Source organism: Neolamprologus multifasciatus, chromosome 4 (assembly GCF_963576455.1).
Source record: "Neolamprologus multifasciatus chromosome 4, fNeoMul1.2, whole genome shotgun sequence".
Taxonomy (NCBI): Eukaryota; Metazoa; Chordata; class Actinopteri; order Cichliformes; family Cichlidae; genus Neolamprologus; species Neolamprologus multifasciatus.
In genome coordinates this window covers 3,837,374-3,856,822 of record NC_140442.1, presented here as the reverse complement: position 1 = coordinate 3,856,822, position 19,449 = coordinate 3,837,374, and the positions used below count along the sequence as shown (strand labels likewise).

General features: G+C 40.6%; 2 protein-coding genes across 2 annotated transcripts in view; one reads left to right on the top strand and one right to left on the bottom strand.

Moving 5' to 3' along the window:
- gas7a (growth arrest-specific 7a) overlaps positions 1-16,571 on the bottom strand; it is a 60,008-nt gene extending 43,437 nt beyond the window's left edge. Inside the window, exons 1-3 of the mRNA XM_085158190.1 lie at positions 16,436-16,571; positions 7,487-7,610; positions 410-487 (exon numbers count right to left, since the gene is read on the bottom strand). Of these exons, the coding sequence (XP_085014316.1) occupies positions 410-487; positions 7,487-7,610; positions 16,436-16,465 (232 nt within the window). The 5' untranslated portion in view covers positions 16,466-16,571. The remainder of the gene's footprint in view (positions 1-409; positions 488-7,486; positions 7,611-16,435) is intronic.
- The window catches only part of rcvrna (recoverin a), a 98,926-nt gene that overhangs the window by 49,304 nt on the left and 30,173 nt on the right, over positions 1-19,449 (top strand). The gene's annotated exons all lie outside the window — the stretch shown is intronic.

The following is a 19,449-nucleotide window of genomic DNA, read 5'->3' as shown; positions in this document are numbered from 1 at the left end:
CTTCAGAGCCTTTTGGAAAAACGTTACAGAGTCTCTGGAAAAATGATTAGTATTGTGTCACATTTAGCTGAAGGAACATGGTCTTAGCATAATAAGCAGATTAACACTGATGATGAATGATTGCCAAAAGGCTTAATATGTCTGACTGGATAAATGTTGAAAAATTAAGTTATAACCTGTAGCTCCAAATGCAAATAACCCCGGTGATGGAAGGAGTTTACGCACCGAGATGACACTCATCAGCTTGTTTTTGTCTCTCTTGGTCATTCCTAACCACACAAACCTCCTTTCTCATTCCTTCAGCGCCTGTTTTCTGCTCTAGGTGCTCTTATTTTGTTTTCCGTGTGATTGTGCCTTTTGCAATGCTGTCTAAAAACGGATGACTAGGATGATGAAGGCCAAGTTTTACCATATGGCGAGGAGTTCTGTCGTGCCAGCGGTCTCTGTGGGGCTTCAGCTGACGAGGACGGACGTCGCCATGTTGTTTCTGGAACGATATAAACAACAGGAAGGAGGACAGCGTGGAACGAAGTCAAAACAAAGACAGAAACAGAACTTGCTTTAACGTGAATGTGCAGGGCAGCTTCTCAGTCATGGTTTCGCACTTGTTCAAGATTAAGGATGGAAACAGCTTTATAGAGACTTCAGGTGTATAAATATGAAGCACAACAGAGCACAGAAAGTCGAGGACACCTTAATTTGTTGGTTTCAAAATCTAGACAGTCAGAAGATGCCTTGTGAGACAGTGGGAAGGAAAAACTCCTTTTTAACAGGAGGAGACTTCCAACAGGCTCAGAGAGGGGAAGCCATCTACTGAGACCAGCTGGAAGAAGAAGGGAAGAGAGAAAAGAGCAGCACAGAAAGTCGAGGACGCCTTCATTTGTTGGTTTCAAAATCTAGACAGTCAGAAGATGCATTGTGAGACAGTGGGAAGGAAAAACTCCTTTTTAACAGGAGGAGACCTCCAACAGGCTCAGAGAGGGGAAGCCATCTACTGAGAGCAGCTGGAAGAAGAAGGGAAGAGAGAAAAGAGCAGCACAGAAAGTCGAGGACGCCTTCATTTGTTGGTTTCAAAATCTAGACAGTCAGAAGATGCATTGTGAGACAGTGGGAAGGAAAAACTCCTTTTTAACAGGAGGAGACCTCCAACAGACTCAGAGACGGGAAGCCATCTACTGAGAGCAACTGGAAGAAGAAGGGAAGAGAGAAAAGAGCAGCACAGAAAGCCAAGGACAACACAAACTGTGGGAGAGAGTAGAAAGTGAAAAGAAGTCCTGCAGCATGACTGAGGGATATAGTTCAGCGTCACATGATCCAATCCTAACTATCAGCTTTACCAAAAAAGAAAGTTTGTAGCCTCATAATAAAAGTAGACAGGGTGTCTGCCTCCCACTTTAAGAAACTCCATGAACCACAAGCCTGCAGTCTGAGAGCGAGGTGCTCTGTTACAATAATATGATACCGTGAGAGATGATGGAGGCTGATCAGGATGTTGTACGAGGAAAGCAGGGTTTTATTAAATTTAAATTCTGCATTTAAGAGGCAGCCAACGAAGCATCATCCGCCGATGCGCTAGCACAAAAGATTTTTCTAATGTCATGGTGACTTTGTCAGCAGAAGTTGAATTAATCCACAGTTTCTTCTGTTGCAGGAGTGCATGAAGACTCCACCAAGCAGCAGGTTATATGATTGGCTTTTCTGTTTGTTAGCAGGATTACTAGAGACGCTGTGGAGTTACGGCTTACAAGTAATTAACTCTCAAAACATTTTTTTTATTCTTTTCTACAGCGGCAGAGGACAAAATTAGATGTTCGTGCAGCATCTTCACAAATATAAAACTGAAACAGGGCGACATCGTTATGAATTTCTCCAAAGAATTTCGCAAACGAATTCAGATCTTTCTGCATCCAGAACTTGATTCATGCAGAGGGAAGTTTCTCTCTTGGCTGAGTTGCTGACTGATTTTGTTTTTGCTCTCGTGGCAGCAAAACAGTCGGAGTCAGACTGCTGGTCTGTGACCAAAGCAGCCCAACGGCCAATAAAAATGTATGTGCAGAGGGTATGTTTGTGTGTGTACATGTTGGTGTAGAAATAATTTGGTAAAATTTAAATCTTAAAATTTTATTTGAAAATGTGGATTCCTGTTTATTTGATTTGATTATTTCCCTTTTTGATTTTCAGACCTCATCTCAGCACAGAAAAGCTGTTTAATACTTTAAGTGGTTTTTTTTTCAGACATTAGAGAAGTGACTGTAGATAAGGGCAAGATGATAAAGGAGAAGTTTTCATATCCTGAAAAATGCAATAAAAAAATTCGACTGTACTCATCCATGTATGCAATCCTTTTACGTGCAAAATGCCATTCTGGATAAATTTCAACTGGCTTCCTGTAGTTTAGCATCAATCATTCCACTTAGCAGAGCAGGAAGTCCTTTACGCTGCAGTAACTGTGGGTGAATTAGTGTCGGTCCTTATGTGCAATCAAACAGCTTCTAAGAGAAACACTAAAGTGTGGATTAGGAGTGATATTCAGCAGCAATGTTACTGTTGTGGCAAGAAAGCTACACACAAATGTCCAAATAGGCATGAAAAGCTTAAAGTCAAGAACTGCAATGAGGACACTTTAACTTATAAGTCACTGGATATCACATTGCATACTTTATTAATTAATTAATACTTAAATTAGACCTACTAATTTAGGTAGACACTGAAGAGCAATATTTTGGTTTTGTCCGTGTTTTGCTGGTGATTTGTTAGAGCAATGCTCTGAATTACTGAGGCCCAAGTGTGAAATTATGGGGAACTCCACAAGTGTAGTGAATGGTTTTTCTTTTTACACCAGTGGTTATTAAATAATTATGTGTGATCAAAGGTCTTAGTAAATGCAATTTTGTGTCTTCCTGCAAAGTTCTCGATATGTAGGTGAAGGGTGGCAGTGATATAGGCTGGAGTTTTAAGCTGGTTAAGTTTAAATACTATGTGAGGTTTGGGCACTAAGAAGTAGATGGTTAGGTTTAGGTTCTGAAAGCTCCTTGGTTAGTTTTAGGCAATAAAACCTTCTCAGTTACACAGAACAAGAGACTGGTCAACAACCTCCTTCCGGTTGCTACTTGAAATCGTATCCCCCAAACGGTTGGTGAGTGGTTGTTTGAGTTTGCTGGGTGAAATCAGCCGCAAAGAGGATGCTGCATCAAAAACCTCACTGTGATTGTTTGGTTGCTAGCAGATTGCCGCAGTTGCTCGTAGTTTGCATAGAAGACGCCAACTTGTCTACAAACACTTGCAGGTGTGTTTGCAAAGTTCTGCCTTTGAAACATCCTGGCTGCAGGAGTAGCCTCTCCGTGCTAGCACACGTTTACCTTGTACCAGCAACTTCCATCAACCACTCACCAACTGGTGAATACACATTTTCCCAAGGCACCTATGGTTTCCAGTTGGTTGCTGACCTGTTTCTAGCAATCCATTTCACAACTGCCACCAACCTTCAGCAACTGTTTACCAACTGGTGGGAGAATACTCAGCTTTCCCTCTGAACAACACAAATCGTAACTTTTGTGTTACAAAACATTTTGTGTTTCTTTGAACATTCAAGTTCAAAGCAAAGGTCGTGCATCACTGGTGCAGCCAACATGTTTCAAAAGGCTTTTACTTTGAAGGCAACCATTCTCTGTTTACAATTAGTTGGCAAATGTTTGCTGACAGGTTGGAATCTTTCGTGTAAATTATGGGTGAGAGCAACTGGATGGTCGCCAACCAATCTCTAGGCCAGAGTGACTGAAGCCTAAAGTTTATGCTTTAAAAACTGCTCGGTTAGGTTTAGGAATAAAAAGCATTTTGGTGAGGTCAACACACTATAAACTAATTGGTTAAATTTAAGCACTGAAAAACATCTGGATTTAGGAATATGTTGTTTGGGTAAAACACATCCCTTCAAATCTGTAACTTTAAGAAATGCCGTATTCCAGCGATCCAAACTCAGCCATCAAACAACACCTTTGGTGTAACTGAGCCTTGTCTTTCCAACAAAATGGCAAAATTGATGCCTTGGCCTCGTGCTGTTTATTAATATCAGCCCATGAAGACATGCACCTGCCACTCTGAGCTCTCTGTTAACATGTTAATCTTACCTGGTATTTCCCTCTCTCCCATATAAACATGGCAAGAGGTTAATTTACATAAATGCTTTTATTGTAAGAAGCTGGAAACACAAAACAATTCTCCCGTGTCATTAAATATCTTTAACTGTTAATGAGTGTTCATTGGCAGGAGGCACATTGCTTCATCAGCTGACTGTATACTGTTAGTCAGGTTTTCATGCACAATAACAAAGCCTCAGCTCCTGCCTGTGAGTCTTTTTCATCATTCCAAATCCCACTCTCATATTTGCAGCTCCAAAGGGATTAAATGGAAAGATTTCAGCTGATCCTCCTTCGTGCACCTCCTCTATTACAGTAAATGACACCGGCTGAAAACAACAAGCAGCTTCCTAATAAACACAACGATGTACGCCGGCATCCTGGTGGCAGCTGTTTTGAAGCTTCATATTCAGATGTGAAACAACAGCAAACTAACAAATGAAAAGAGACTGCTGCCGCACATGGCTGAATGTAAAAATAGCTTTTTTTTTTCTGCTCTGTGTCTGTTTGTGTGTTTGTGCTTGAGCCAAAGAGCAATCGTTGCCAGAGTTGCTGTGGGAGCAGCCTCAGTTTGTCCCGTGGGAGCCCGTCCTATCCCCCTGGATTCCTTTCCAAATGAAGTGTAAAACACACACACAACGGAGCAGATGTTTGTGAAAGGTCACCTGCCTTTGAGCTTCTGTATTAGTACGACTCCTCGGCGGTGGGAGCAGAAGACAAACAGCAGAGAAAAGACACTTCTGAATCCACAGATCTCGCTGCTCGGCATCGAGTGCCGCACGTTTAAGATAATCAGATTAAAGTGGATCGAATCGGCAGGCCTTTCTCCACATGAACAGGCTGCTGAGATACAATGATGGGGAGGAATGATAATGAGGCCTCTCACAGTGTTAAAGCACCGAGAGCTGAATGCTGAGATATAGAAATTAAACCAGATCTGCTGGAATCAGCGCGTCGGAGGTGTAGATTTACTGTAATGCCCAAAGGCAATAAACAGTACAGTTTGATTGTTTAAGCTGATTTTCAGTGGATTCAGATGGAACGTTTTGTTCCTGGGTAACAATTCCTTTGCACAAATATATGACTGTGTTTAACAAAAAAAGGAAAAATCATCATGGATATGCAGGACAATGAATTCAGTCAGAAAGCACTTTTGTGTAGACGTCTCTGTGACGATGAGGGGCCAAAAATGCAAAAACAAAAGGAAATAAATGTCTTAATAAAAACCAAAAAACATCATGAAATGCAAGTAAATGTTTCTCATATGATTTTAATTTGCAGTTGTTAAATATAATAATAATAATAATGGTCCTGATGTTGTGTTTATCATTAATTATGTTCAGTTTGCTTAATCTTTAGTTTTTCACCTTCGTGTGTTTCCTGTCAGTTTATCCTCGGTTACAGGTGCTGTTTGTTTTGACCTCTCGGTTTAGTCTTTGGGTTTTATACTTAGTTTCCCTCAGGTCCCCCTTTCTGCAGCTCGTCCTGTACGTTGCTTTATGTTGTTTTATTTTGGTAGCCTTTGTCCACGGTCTCATTTCCCTGATTGTTTGCACCTGTGTTTTCTCTACAGCTGTGTTCACCTTCCCCGAGTGTGTGTGTGTGTGTGTTTGTGCTCTCGGCTTGTTTCTGCTCGACATACTGTTTGCTGTGTTTCCTGTTATCTCCTGTGGTTCCTGAATTCCTGTTATTTTCCCCAGTGTTTCTTCTGCTTAACCACAGACTTGTTCTTTAGTTACCTTTTGCACTCCTGTTACACCTGCAATAACGAGTCATCTTTATTTTGCTCTTTGCCTGCTCACAAACCTGCTTTGGTGTCCTCATTCCTTCTTTAACCATAAAAAGCTTTGCAATAAAAACCAACCAGCTACTGCTGAGTCTGAAAAATTGATGCGTAACTAATGTTTGGATTCCAAAAACTGGAGTTCCTAATGGTCAGTTTAGTCTGGATACACAAGTCAGTCAGTCCCCACAGTCATAATGACTCTACAGAGGGTCAGTTCTTTATATTGATTACCAAGCTGGTTTTGTTAAGGCTTAAAGGGGGTGTGGCAGCTTTGACCTACATGTGCTCCAACACAGGAAGCTGTAGATGATCAATTAGGCTTCAGTTAACTGGAGACCAGTTGGCAACCATCTTACAACAACTGGTCACAAGAGAAAAATATGTTTTCTGTGACTGGTTGGCTGTGCTGAATAAAAGCATTTAGTTACCTACTAGCAACTAAAGTAATTGCAAGGAGGTTTTTGACTTTTTATAATTGACTTCCAGAAATCACTTGTCAACTGGTTGGGAAAACACATTTTTCTCAACCTCTGTTTGATAGGTCATGGACTGGTTTCTAAACCTGTGTGACTGAAGCCCGATGCTCTACCTCGACAAGCTAGTGTGACTGAATTGGGCGTCTGTCATGTTTACGCTGTTGGTTTCTTATGAAGCATTTTTTATGGAATTATCTGAAAAATAAGAAGCAAATGGGTTGATGCAACTATGGTTACATCCAACATATTAAGTGTGTGCTTACAACCGTTTTCCACATGTTAGGCTACGTTCACACTGCAGGCGAAAGCGCATCAAATCAGATTTTTTTGACCCTATGCGACCCATATCCGATCATGGTGTGACAGTGTGAACGGCACAAATCCGATATTTTCAAATCCGATCTGGGTCACTTTCGTATGTGGTACTGAATCCGATACATATCCGATGTTTAAGAAAGCGACTGCTGTTTGATGGTCAAGTCGCATTAAATACATCTTTTACGTCACTGACACAAGACAGACGCCAATTATCAGCGCTAGAGAAGCACCCGAGAAGACATCCCGAACGCTTCCTGGCCATCTGGTGAAACTGTTGGGAAGACAACGTTGGAGAAACGTGAACATTTTATTTGTACTGTATAATCTGCAGATTCTGACAGAAATCTGCAACTATCCTTTGAAGCAGCGCTCCTCTAAAACAGCAATAAGGATCATTATTAGGTTATTTACATTATTATGTAAATAACAAAATAACTTAAAGCAAAATTGGGAAACGTAAAGTCCGAAGTCTTTATATTAAGGGCCATCAGTCAAACAATACTGTTGCTCTGGGTCTAAACAGAGCGCGTTGTGTGTGACGTCTTCTTTTGCACATGCGGCCGCTTTGAGCGTTCACACTAGAGCGCGTTTGCTGTCACATTTTATTTGTAGTGTGAACAAGCAGACAAAAAAAATCGGATTTGATCAAAAAATCGTAATTGAGCATCAAGACCTGCAGAGTGAACGTAGCCTTAGAGAGACAGAGGAACCATCATTTAACTGGTGTATCTAATCTCAAGCTGGTGCTTTATTCAGCGCTCTATCTGTACCTTTACTGGAGCTGTTGACATAATACCGCAGTCCCTCAGGTGTGATGTAGCTGCTCCATCCCGGGGGAAGAGGCCGGCTGTCAGTCTCCTCAGTGGGTGCGGCAGAGCTCTCGGGGGCCGGCTTCTGTCACAGAACAAATTCCCAGTTTACTACCACATAAACCCAGCATGTGTCCAGGTGTTTCTGCCTGAAAATATTACAATACATTATTTTAATATGGATGTACAGCCTGCAGGAGACAACATACTGCTATGTTTGACCTTAAATCCTGTTGGTTAGCTCCACAATATTTTTAATTAGGTAGTTTGTCTCCTAATTTCCTATCAAGTTGCTCAGTGCACATTTAGTTGATTAATCCCAGACACACGGAGCTGAAAGCTAGTTTGGTTTAATAACGTGGCCATTAACTGCTGGGGATCCTGAAGGCTGTGCAAATAGATAGCTGAGTTTACCCCGAGTGAGGGAAGATTGAGTAAACGCGTTTGTAATGTGATGCCGCTGCGTCATTAAAGTTTATATCACGTTACCGCCTCTACACGAGCTTGCATACACAGTAACTGTCAGGAGTCATGACAACCTCTGGGATAAGTAATGTTATTATCATCGTATTCCCATTCGGCTTCTCAGCGCTTCGCACTTGCTAAATAATGGTGTTATTCATGTGGTGAAATATGATCCACTGAATGGATAAATAATGATAAATGCTCGCTCCACCTTATCAGCAATCCCCAGGAGCCTCCGTCATGCTGAAGCCATTTTATTTGGGCTGCACTCGGAGCGCGCAGGGCCTGAAATTACTGCAGCGTGCTTTACAAGGGAAAAGTCGTTTTTAATCTGCAGGGATCGCCGCCGCCCGGCTGTTCGTTTTCAAACGCAGGCTAGCGTGGCCCGTACAGATCTGTCTGCCGAGTCCGACAGAGGCTCTGCTGAACTCCAGGACGGTGCACTCCAATCAGACATCTGAGGGGAGGTGGGCGGATGCGACGGGACAGATATATAAATGGGAAGATTACAAGCGGAGTGATAAAGGAGCTGTATCGTGTTTCTTTGCTCGGATGGGTAACAGGGCAGCGTGGGTGGATAAAGTCGATTGATGTGCAACATTAAATGGGTCTCACTGGCTCTTTTCTATCCTCGCTTCTGATGTCGGTGTGCTGTGAGAGCAGCAGATAACTTCAGCTGTGGATCTCTGCAGCGCGTTAGATGCTGAACTCACAGCTAGGGGATGTTTACTGCACGGACAAGATAAGTGACGTCCTCTCCTGACAGTGAACCATCACCGATGCCATGCAGCAAGTCCTTTTTGCACCAAAAAATTATACTTGTTAAAATGCAACAATTACTGGGGCATTAATTATGAGAGAGAATGTCAGATGGTGTCGTTATAGAGCGTGATGCATATGGTTCCACCTTCCTTTATGAGGAACCCAGATGTTCTGTGCACATCTGCAGTGCTGTAGCATATAGAGCATGCTCATTAGTGTCCTATTTGAGACTGACTGAGCCAGCTGCCTTCCTGCTGCTGCTATAAGCAAAGCTTTGTGTGTTGTCTCTCATTAAAAAAGTGCAAAACTAAGAGAATAAATAATATTTAAAAAAAGCAGCAGTGGCTTGTTTTAAAGTGGATTGTTTTCCTATTGAAGGGGAGTCAACACAAAGAGTGATGATGGAAAGCTGTAGAAGTAAACACTGGCTGGTACTGAGTTACACTTTTACCAGCTTTAAGGTGAAGCGATCGAAGCGTCTACCAATGCAAACAAAGGACAACACTGAGTTTATCAAGCGTTTGCCACAAGAAGACAGTGCACATCACTTTGGTTCCTACAACAAGTTTTAAGTTGCCACCACAGGAAGAAACTTAGGCTACGTTCACACTGCAGGCGAAAGCGCATCAAATCCGATTTTTTTGACCCTCTGCGACCCATATCCGATCATGGTGTGACAGTGTGAACGGCACAAATCCGATATTTTCAAATCCGATCTGGGTCACTTTCGTATGTGGTACTGAATCTGATACATATCTGATGTTTCAGAAAGCGACTGCTGTGTCAAGTCGCATTAAATCCGTCTTTTACGTCACTGACACAAGACAAACGGCAATTATCAGCGCCCGAGAAGACATCCCGAACGCTTCCTGGCCATCCGGTGAAACTGTTGGGAAGACAACGTTGGAGAAACGTGAACATTTTATTTGTACTGTATAATCTGCAGATTCTGACAGAAATCTGCAACTATCCTTTGAAGCACCGCTCCTCTAAAACAGCAATAAGGATCATTATTAGGTTATTTACATTATTATGTAAATAACAAAATAACTTAAAGCAAAAATTGGGAAACGTAAAGTCCGAAGTCTTTATATTAAGGGCCATCAGTCAAACAATACTGTTGCTCTGGGTCTAAACAGAGCGCGTTGTGTGTGACGTCTTCTTTTGCGCATGCGGGCCGCTTTGAGCGTTCACACTAGAGCGCGTTTGCTGTCGCATTTTATTTGTAGTGTGAACGAGCAGACAAAAAAATTGGATTTGATCAAAAAATCGGAATTGAGCATCAAGACCTGCAGTGTGAACGTAGCCATAAAGGTCACGAAAAATGCAAAATCAGTTCATTATTTAAAAGAAAACGACACCGTGCTCAGTGTCCAGAGTTCCTGAGTCAGACCCGGTCCCCATCAGTACAGATTCAACTCTGTTAGCACATGTAACCCTCCATTTGCTTGAATGGAGGGTTACATGGAACTTATTTATTCGTTGTTAAATATTTCTGTACAAATCAGCGTGCCATAATTGCTGCACTGCACAAAAATTGGAGTTGTGAGGAGCTCAGGGTTGATGGGCGGGTCAAAAAAGAAAAGATACGAAAAGGAAAAAGACTTCTACATGGGAAACTTTTGATATTATTTTGATTTGATTATTAGTTTAATTACAGTGAGAAATCTAACTAACCTAACATTCAACTCTTTGGACTGTGGGAGGAAGCCGGGGGACTTGGAGAGAACGATCCTGGAGGGCTGGTGGAATTGGGCCCAGAACTTTCTTGCTGTGAAGCAACTGGACCTGGTTGACCACTGTTTTCCAAATTTTTGCAGGCCAAAAAGCAGGTCAAGCCTTCAAAGCACACCTGTATTATTATTTTACAGAACCCTTCATGGCAACTGGAGTGATTTCAATGTTAACTTTTGATTGTTTTCTCAAATGAAGGCACTTTTGAGGACGACACCTGCAGTTGTTTTGCACATAAACTGTACTTGTCCCAGACATTTTCATGTAGTTGCATGCCCTTACTGTCCGAAGTGAAGATCCTGGGCTGTTTGGGATGTTTGGTTTGGTTTCTGCGGCTCTTTAGTTTCCTGGCTGTTATTAGGAAACCTCATCAAAAACAAATGACACACACACACCACACTACTAATACAGTCTTTTAGAGAAGTGCACTAATAATAATAATAATAATAATAATAATAATAATAATGTTTGTGGTCTCCAGGCATGCATGAACGTAACTCTGCACACTGTGGTTTGTATCTATACAGAGCAAAACATCCACCGGCAAATAATATACCAACTTCAATTCAGATGGCTGTTTTGTAAAAAAACGATGTAATAACACAACTGTCACCCTCTCAAGACTAATCTCTCTAATTTTAACGTGTCTTTAGATAGCGGTGGAAACAAAGTGGAGGAAAAGTTCCCTATTTTTGATGGAAGCACAGCTCCAGGGAACTGGAGTGTTTATCTTGTTCATCACAGAAGTGCTGGCAGAGCTGTGGCCTCCCGTTAAACGACAGGAAAGAAGACGTCTTCGTGCTTAAAGAAAGAAAGAACAAATCAGCCTTTCAGCGGACTGAGTTGGGCATCTGTGGGATCATTTCCGGGCCCTCCTCTTTTTTCTTCTTTTCTTTTTCTAAACCAGCGTCCTGTGTGGAGTGGTAGCACACCCTCCCCGAGGCTTCCTCTTGTTTTTAAAATTGCTTGTGTTTGAAAGTCTGAGCAGCTGCCCCGGGGCACAGAAACAAACCGTGTGAGAAATTGTGCTTTTAGATGTTGTTGGAGCGGTCTAAAATTATACACTGGTGCTTTTCTCTTTTTGATATTTTAAGTTGCTTTAAAACCACATTCAGATTAAGAGCCTCAAATAGGTTTGAGATTACTTTGACTTCTCAGTGAAGCCATGTCCCAATTTGAAGTTTTTTCCACCCATATTTTCTGTGGAAGTCCTTAATTTACTGCTGCTCACAGTCTGTTTTTTTATTGCGTGCAGTCTAAAATGAATCCCTTTGTTCGGTGTTAAGTGTTTTAAATGTTATTATGGAGCATATAATAAAGTTAAGGCCCCCTAATCTGGTTTCCTTTGTAGTGGGAGATCTCAGTGCTTCCTTTCTCTCCCCGTCAGCCCTCATCAACCAAGAGAAGCTCATGGAAAGCACCGAGAGGTCTACACAGCCTGTCTTGTTAGTTTCTGCCTTTTCAGAGAAAACCGCCCTAACGCAAGTGGAGGGTAACATTAAGAGCAGAACCCCAGAGGATTGTGGGATTGGGCTGAGATATCTTACAGATCTGCGTGGGTTTTTTAAAGCTCAGATATCACCGGGCTGCACTATTCACTGCCAGCCAGAGGACGTGTGAAATCAATGCAATAAGCAAATCAGCAGCTGATAAGAATCTAATGATAAAGGTTTATCTTCACACCTCAGGATCAAAACAAGTTAGGCATCCTTCAGTTCTGGTTACCTGTATGATTATAAAATTTGGAGATTTATAATGTTTTCAGTGAGAGCTTCAACAAATGCAGGAACTAGCTAGAGAGATAGTAGATAATGGGAAACATGCAGCTGCTCAGCATGACCCGAGATTACAGTAATGTGTTACGCGTTACTGTAATCCGATTACTTTTTTCAAGTAACGAGTAAAGTAAGGGATTACTATTGCAAAAACAGTAATTAGATTACCGTTACTTTCCCGTAGGAACGCTGCGTTACAGCGTTACTAAAACCGTGATTTTTTTGCGAGAATGTCTCATGACAGTGACGTAAGCGAGTGCGACGTTCGTGACAACAGCTGTGAGCAGATCAACAATGGATCATATATCGAGTGCAGAGAGAGTATGAGCGTGCAGCGTTTAAAGCGTGGAAGTACTGACCTTACTTTTTAGTTTGATTCCATAAAAAGTGACAAAAACATTAGTGTCCGTTGTGCGTGGGAAGAAAACTTCTTTTTACAGCGAAAAAAACCCCTAAACTTCCAAACAAGCACCGAGTAGCTACGACGTAATGGGAAACTCACAGAGAAACTCGCGGATTCTTCCACTGACCGCTGCACACCTGCACCAGGGTAACCCTCCGCCTACCCCACTCCTGCTTTACAGGTGAAAATAGAGCAAAAGGACCGCTAGTCTTTGACTTTATTTATTTTCTGCTGTGTTTTACTTGCATCTATTTGAAAGACTGAGTGTAAACACAAAAAATATATATATTTTATGTGCTGGAATGTGCAGAAAATAGGTTTAAATGTTAAACTAATTTCTTCCAGTCAGAGAATGTTGCATATAATTAAATTTTTGTTTGATGCATAAAGTTAAAAGATTAAAACTAATAAAACAAGTTTTAAAAAGAGACTTTTCCATTTGATTACATTTTGTATGATGATTATGCAGAAAAAGTAGAATTGGGCTGAAAGATCTATCACTTTATCACCTATTCAGGTTGTAAATCGTGTTTTTAAAAAGTAACTAAGTAACTAAGTAATTAATTACTTATGAAAATAAGTCATCTGTAAAGTAACAGGATTACTTTTTTGGGGAAGTAATCAGTAATTAGTTACTGATTACTTTTTCAAGTAACTTGACCAACACTGAGCATGACACTGGGTCACTCCAACCAGTGAGCCACAGTCCTACCATGAAAGGTCCCAAACTTGCAGTTGGTGCTCCTACAGGTAAGATAACCAATCTTTGTGGCTGATATTTTTTAACCCTAAAAATCAGCGGACTCACACAATAACAAGAAAGGACTGGATGCTGTACATGTGCTGCCAGGCGACATAAAAATATAAAATGCAAAGATATTTGTCCCTCAAGTTTTCCATTTCTTTCCCTCACACCTGTTCTGATAATTTCAGCGATCTCCCTCTGGTAATTTGCCGACATTTGTGAATCTTTATATTGATGCAGCGATTATTATTCCTTCAACTGTGGCGATAATTGTTATTCTCTCACTGATAAATCCAAAACTGTGACGTAGAAGTAGCCGGAAATGCACAGGGGGAATCGACGGTGCAGAACAGGCCAGTCACAATAATTGCAGACTTCTCAGGTGTACATCAGGTCATGTGTCACATTAGGACGTAGATTTCCCGGTGAAGCTTAAAGTGGGCACGAGGACGAATGCAGCAACCTCCAACAACCACTCACCCACCCGACCTGTGTGACTGCAGCCGAGCTCACACAAAGAACTTTTCATGCCTAAACCTAACAGCAGCTTTACATGCTAATAACATGAAGTATTTTTTAACCCTTTCATACATGAATTATGACAACCTCAATCAGGATTTTTAAGTATTTTTATTCATCTTTAGGCATGAAAAAAAGATTTTTGAACTTCTTTTTTTTAAACATGTACTTTTCAAAGAGTTTTTACATGTACACTTAGGTCAGTGGTTCCCAAACTTTTTTTGCTGGGCCCCCCTTGTTTTACAAGAAAAATGTTCGCGCCCCCCCTCGCGCGCGCACGCACGAACACATCCTCCAACCACACACACCCATATTTTGCTCCATTGCGTTTATTTTACACCTCAAACATTTAGTAAACAATTAAGCAAATACAAGTAATCTGCAATAAATTACAGGTAGTAAGAAAATAAACTACTAACTCTTTTACTCTACGTCCACACCTACATGGGTATTTTTAAAAACGCAGCTGTTTCGTCCACACATAAACGGCGTTTCGAATCACCGAGAACGGAGATTTTTTAAAACTCCTTTTTTGCGTTTACGTGTGGACGAGGAATACAGAGTTCGTCACGCAACGTCAAAGGTATGTGCCTTTTTTCACGTCACGCTGTGCGCCACGTTATTGTTTACATGAGATGAATTGCAGAATGGCAGATAGAGACAAAATACTGTTAATCTGACTATCTGCAGGTTTTACACGCTTACATATACACGCAGTTACTGTCCCTCCATTTAGAAAGGCAGAGGCGTCACGGTGTAATTATTTTACATGTAGTTGTTTTTTTTTCTATGTAATAATATTCAACATTGCTATCAATACATTTTTCAAAAAATCCCTCTGCAAAATGGGTTCAAAAACATAAACAACTGTAGGATCCTGTTTGTCCGTGATTTGAACCGGGGGAACAAATCGTGGCAGGATCAGCCTGATGTTATTTGTATCCCACTGTAACTTTACTGTATAAAGAGCTAACATCTCCAAAATGTCAGGAGTAGTTAGTCATTACAACAAGTGTTTGTGAAATACAAATCAAGAATGTGGGATCCTGTTTGTCCGTGATTTAAACAGCCCAGCGCTGCTCCCAACGAAGGGAAAACCAACCCTGCAGGGAGACCTACCTCGGCACTTGTGCAGGTGAAACCAAAGGGAAGATATGCTTCACCATATTTTCTAGTCTTTGGCTTAGAATGAAGTTGGTTTGGAAACATATTCAGCTATGCTTCATTTCCTGCTTTGCGTTTGCGTGGGCGCCCGTGCTAGCAGTGTCCAAGCGTTGTTGTTTTGGGGTTTTTTTCCCTTTTCATGCCGCGCCCCCCCTGCAATGGCTCTGCGCCCCCCCTAGGGGGCGGGCCCCACACTTTGGGAACGTCTGACTTAGGTGGACAACATCACCTCTGAAGTGGGTGGCAGGGTATGGAGTGACGCATCAGTGTCCAATGTACTGGTTTATGTGCAAGTATACCATCAACAGCGACACAAATACAAGAAAACAGCCTTTGAATAGCTGTCCACTGTAGTGACCACCAGTGTTGGTCAAGTTACTTGAAAAAAGTAATCAGTAACTAATTACTGATTACTTCCCCCAAAAAGTAATCCCATTACTTTACTGATTACTTATTTTCAAAAGTAATTAATTACTTAGTTACTTTTTAAAAACACGATTTACAATCTGAATAGGTGATAAAGTGATAGATCTTTCAGCCCAATTCTACTTTTTCTGCATAATCCATCATACAAAATGTAATCAAATGGAAAAGTCTCTTTTTAAAACTTGTTTTATTAGTTTTAATCTTTTAACTTTATGCATCAAGCAAAAATGTAATAATATGTAACATTCTCTGACTGGAAGAAATATGTTTAACATTTAGACCTATTTTCTGCACATTCCAGCACATTTATATATATATATATATATATATATATATATATATATATATATATATATAAAACAAGTAACGCGTTACTGCCCATCTCTGGTGACCACTAAAGGGTTAAAAAATGAGTGATGAAATAATTGACTCCACAGGCCTCCAGTCCAAATTTTGGATTTTTTTCCCCTCTAAAAGTGGAAAATATTAATTTTGTGTACATGGACGTTGGTCAGTATCCCACATACGAGACCTCTTAGTATAAAAATGTTTCCAAGAACATGAAAAATTTGAAGATTCATGTTCAGAATAATAGAAAAAGATGTATATTTTATAAACTGTCAGAAGACTGTGTTGACCTCCTCAATATGCTCTAAAACCAAAGTATCCATAGCAACAAAATGTGTTTCCTTTGTTTGTACTTTTTTACAGGAACTTTGAATATTCACCTCAACTTAAATCAGTTTTCTTAGAATCATAAAAGTTTGCTACATGTCTCCATTTCTGCTTCATTTAGATGTAAAAAAGCTAAACTAAATACAAGGTTTCACACAGTTGCAGTATCTCCTTTTAATAATTATCCATTTGATGCTACTCCTTTTTTTAATCACATAAGGCAATTAAAATAAAGTTCCTACCATGCTGTTAAGCTGAGGAGCTTCAGTCATCCAGCCAGTGGAAACGAATGAAGAGACTGAAAGGATTATTAGAGCTCATTACTGTCCAAAATGATCCAACGTCTCTCCAGGGTCACAGCTCAAGACACAGAGGAAGCAGAGACACTGAATATCTTTTTCATTAAGAGGCTTTTTTCCCTGCTTGTACCAAATGAAAGCCCTGGCAGTGAGGCATGCTTTGGTTGTGATCAATGCGGGGCATTTTCTATGAAGCTTTGTCGAGCAGAGAAGGCCAGTGGTTGTCAGTCTGTTTTTGGGAAACAAAAGCGGACACTGTCAGACGGAGCTGTGATGTTCGGGAGGGGGACAACAAGAACTTTTCTGTCTCGCCGGCTTGTTCTCTTCTGTTAAACTGAATTAGCTCTGCATGTATTGAGTGTCAGACTCCTCATGCTCAGACAGACGAGGTCTGTCTCTCTCAGAGAATAAAGATGCTTGTGGCTGCGGCACCTCCGGCCCTGCAGGATTTCACAGATATGAATTTGCACTGTGCAAATGTGCATGAACGTGCACGAGAGCAGAATTTAGGGCAAAAATTAAAGCTGGTGAAGAATTTAAATACAGTAAAGCTGTATTAATATGTATGTATATGTATACTGTATCAAAAAGAAAAACTAGTTATGAACAAATATGACATACAGAATGATACAATTTCATTAGTTTTTAGTTTAGGTTTAAAAATGCTTTGTTTTCTTTCATTTGAATTTATTTTATTAAGTTTAAAACAGTCATGTAGACATCCCAGTGCCTCCTTTAAGCTCTGCGTTTGCAAATTTGACCAGTTAGACATAGTCACGAAATATTGCTTCAGTTATTTCTTCATTTTTACCCCCCAAAGGTGAGTTTTTTCTTATTTGAGTCGACTAAAATATTTTCTACATCTACTAGTAAGTTCACTGTAAAAGCCTTGCTGACATACTGACTATCAAAACAAACAACAGCTGATTTTTTTTTTACATTTAAACTCAGTGTTCGCAACTTGAAAACACAATAACGACACATTAATGTCACGGCTGCGAAGCCGGTCTGTTTATGATGCGGACACGGAAGAGACAGAGTTGAACGTTAACAAGAGGCGAGCCGTTTACTTGGCCAAAAAAACCAACAAATACAAAATAAGGCAAAAGTGAAAAGGGGCGAAAACTAAACTAAAACCTAAACTCAGAAAACTAGACTGTGATAACTATGACAGAAGGACATGAAGATGATTCGGCGCAGGAGCACGCGAGAAGCTATGAGAAAAAACATGAAACGTGACCTGAACAGAATCAGGAAGTACCTGAACGCTTGACGTGACGTGGAGAGAGGAAAACAGACACACTGGCTGTATCCCAATTCAGGGTCTGCAGCCTTAAAGTATGCAGCCTCAACGATCCTCAAGGGCCGCGTACTCAAAGACCGCTAAGGCCGGAAATGCGAGGCTTGTGAAATGGGACGGTCTAGCCTCCGTTGCGCTGCCCAGGTTGCCTAGCAACCATGATACTAACAGCTGGAAACGTTTCATACAGCTTTGTTTGACAGAAATGAAGGAGAAAATCTTTTGTTCATTTGTTTGTTTGTTTCTACATGAGCTTTGATCATTCTCTGATTAAGCTCAGCTATTGAACGGCGTATATTTTAAAGTAAAGGCTTTAAAACCAAGTTAGTACAAACGTCACTAATGTCACATAACTTTACCGACATGTGGCCAACAGGAATGTTTTAATGTTCATCGTTATTAAACATTTGCACATAAATAAGTGACATAATATTCAGTACTTACTTAAAGTTTACTCTTCGGCCGCCCCTCATCCCCGTTTTTTTTCGGCAAAATTATCCACACCCACCGCCGCGCTATGCATTCTGGGATATGTTGGGCCACAAAGTCTACACCGCCACGTCCTTAAAATTCAGGGAAATGAAGGACGCATTTGAGGGCCGCATTTCGAGCAGCCTTCGAATTGGGACAGCCTTCGTCGCGTCGCTGTGACGTAATCGGCCTTAAAATGCGGCCTTTAAGGCTGCAGACCCTGAATTGGGATACAGCCACTGACAACGAACTGAAGGAGACAGTGGCTTAAATACACAGAAGGGTAACGAGGGAAGAGGAAACACCTGGGAAACACAGCTGACACAAAACAACCTGAACACCACAGGGGAGGAAAAACTAAAAACACTGAACATGGGCACACAAGACTTTCAAAATAAAGCAGGACATAGCTTGACACAAGAGACAGAGAGGGAGTGAGAGACGAGAGACACAAGGGGAACCTACATAGACAAGATGGCATAGAAGAAACATAAACCAGACTAAAGGTTCAACCAAGACAAACTAATAATAATAATAATAATAATAATAAAAGAATGTAACATTATCTCATAAGTAATCCCAAATACAAAACAACTCACCTACCCCCTTAAGAATAACACATGGATTTAACATTATATCAACATAAAAAAATCCAAAATAATTCAAAACATTACTGTGAAATCAAATTCAGTGTTAATGTGTTTTAATATTCCACGTTTTCTCTGTATTTTATCCATCAGTGACAAAACAATAAAACATTGATTTGTAATTCACAGTAGTCAAAGAGAAAGAAAAACTCGCTGTGTGTTAAGTTTGGAGTTTAGTGTGGATACAGAAAGCATAAAGTGATATAAATATAAACACTGCATTTACTGATCCATAAACTGACATTTTTATTTTATGTTTCTAGACAAACTGAGTTTATTAAATTAATCAAAATATAATTTCCATGTTTGTCTAATGTTCTGCTTCTCCTCATTCTGTCACTGGAGTACACAGCTGCTTGGTGTAAAAGTTCAAAATAAAGAGAAAAAAACAGAAAACTAGGTCATTTTTGTTAGGTTGTCATTTTTCTTAGTGTAGATCAAAAGAACTCGGCTGTCTCGTTGGAAAGGAAAAGATCCAAAGAGATCTAATATTAATGTCTTTTACATCATCAAGACACTAACGAGCTGTTTTGAGACGA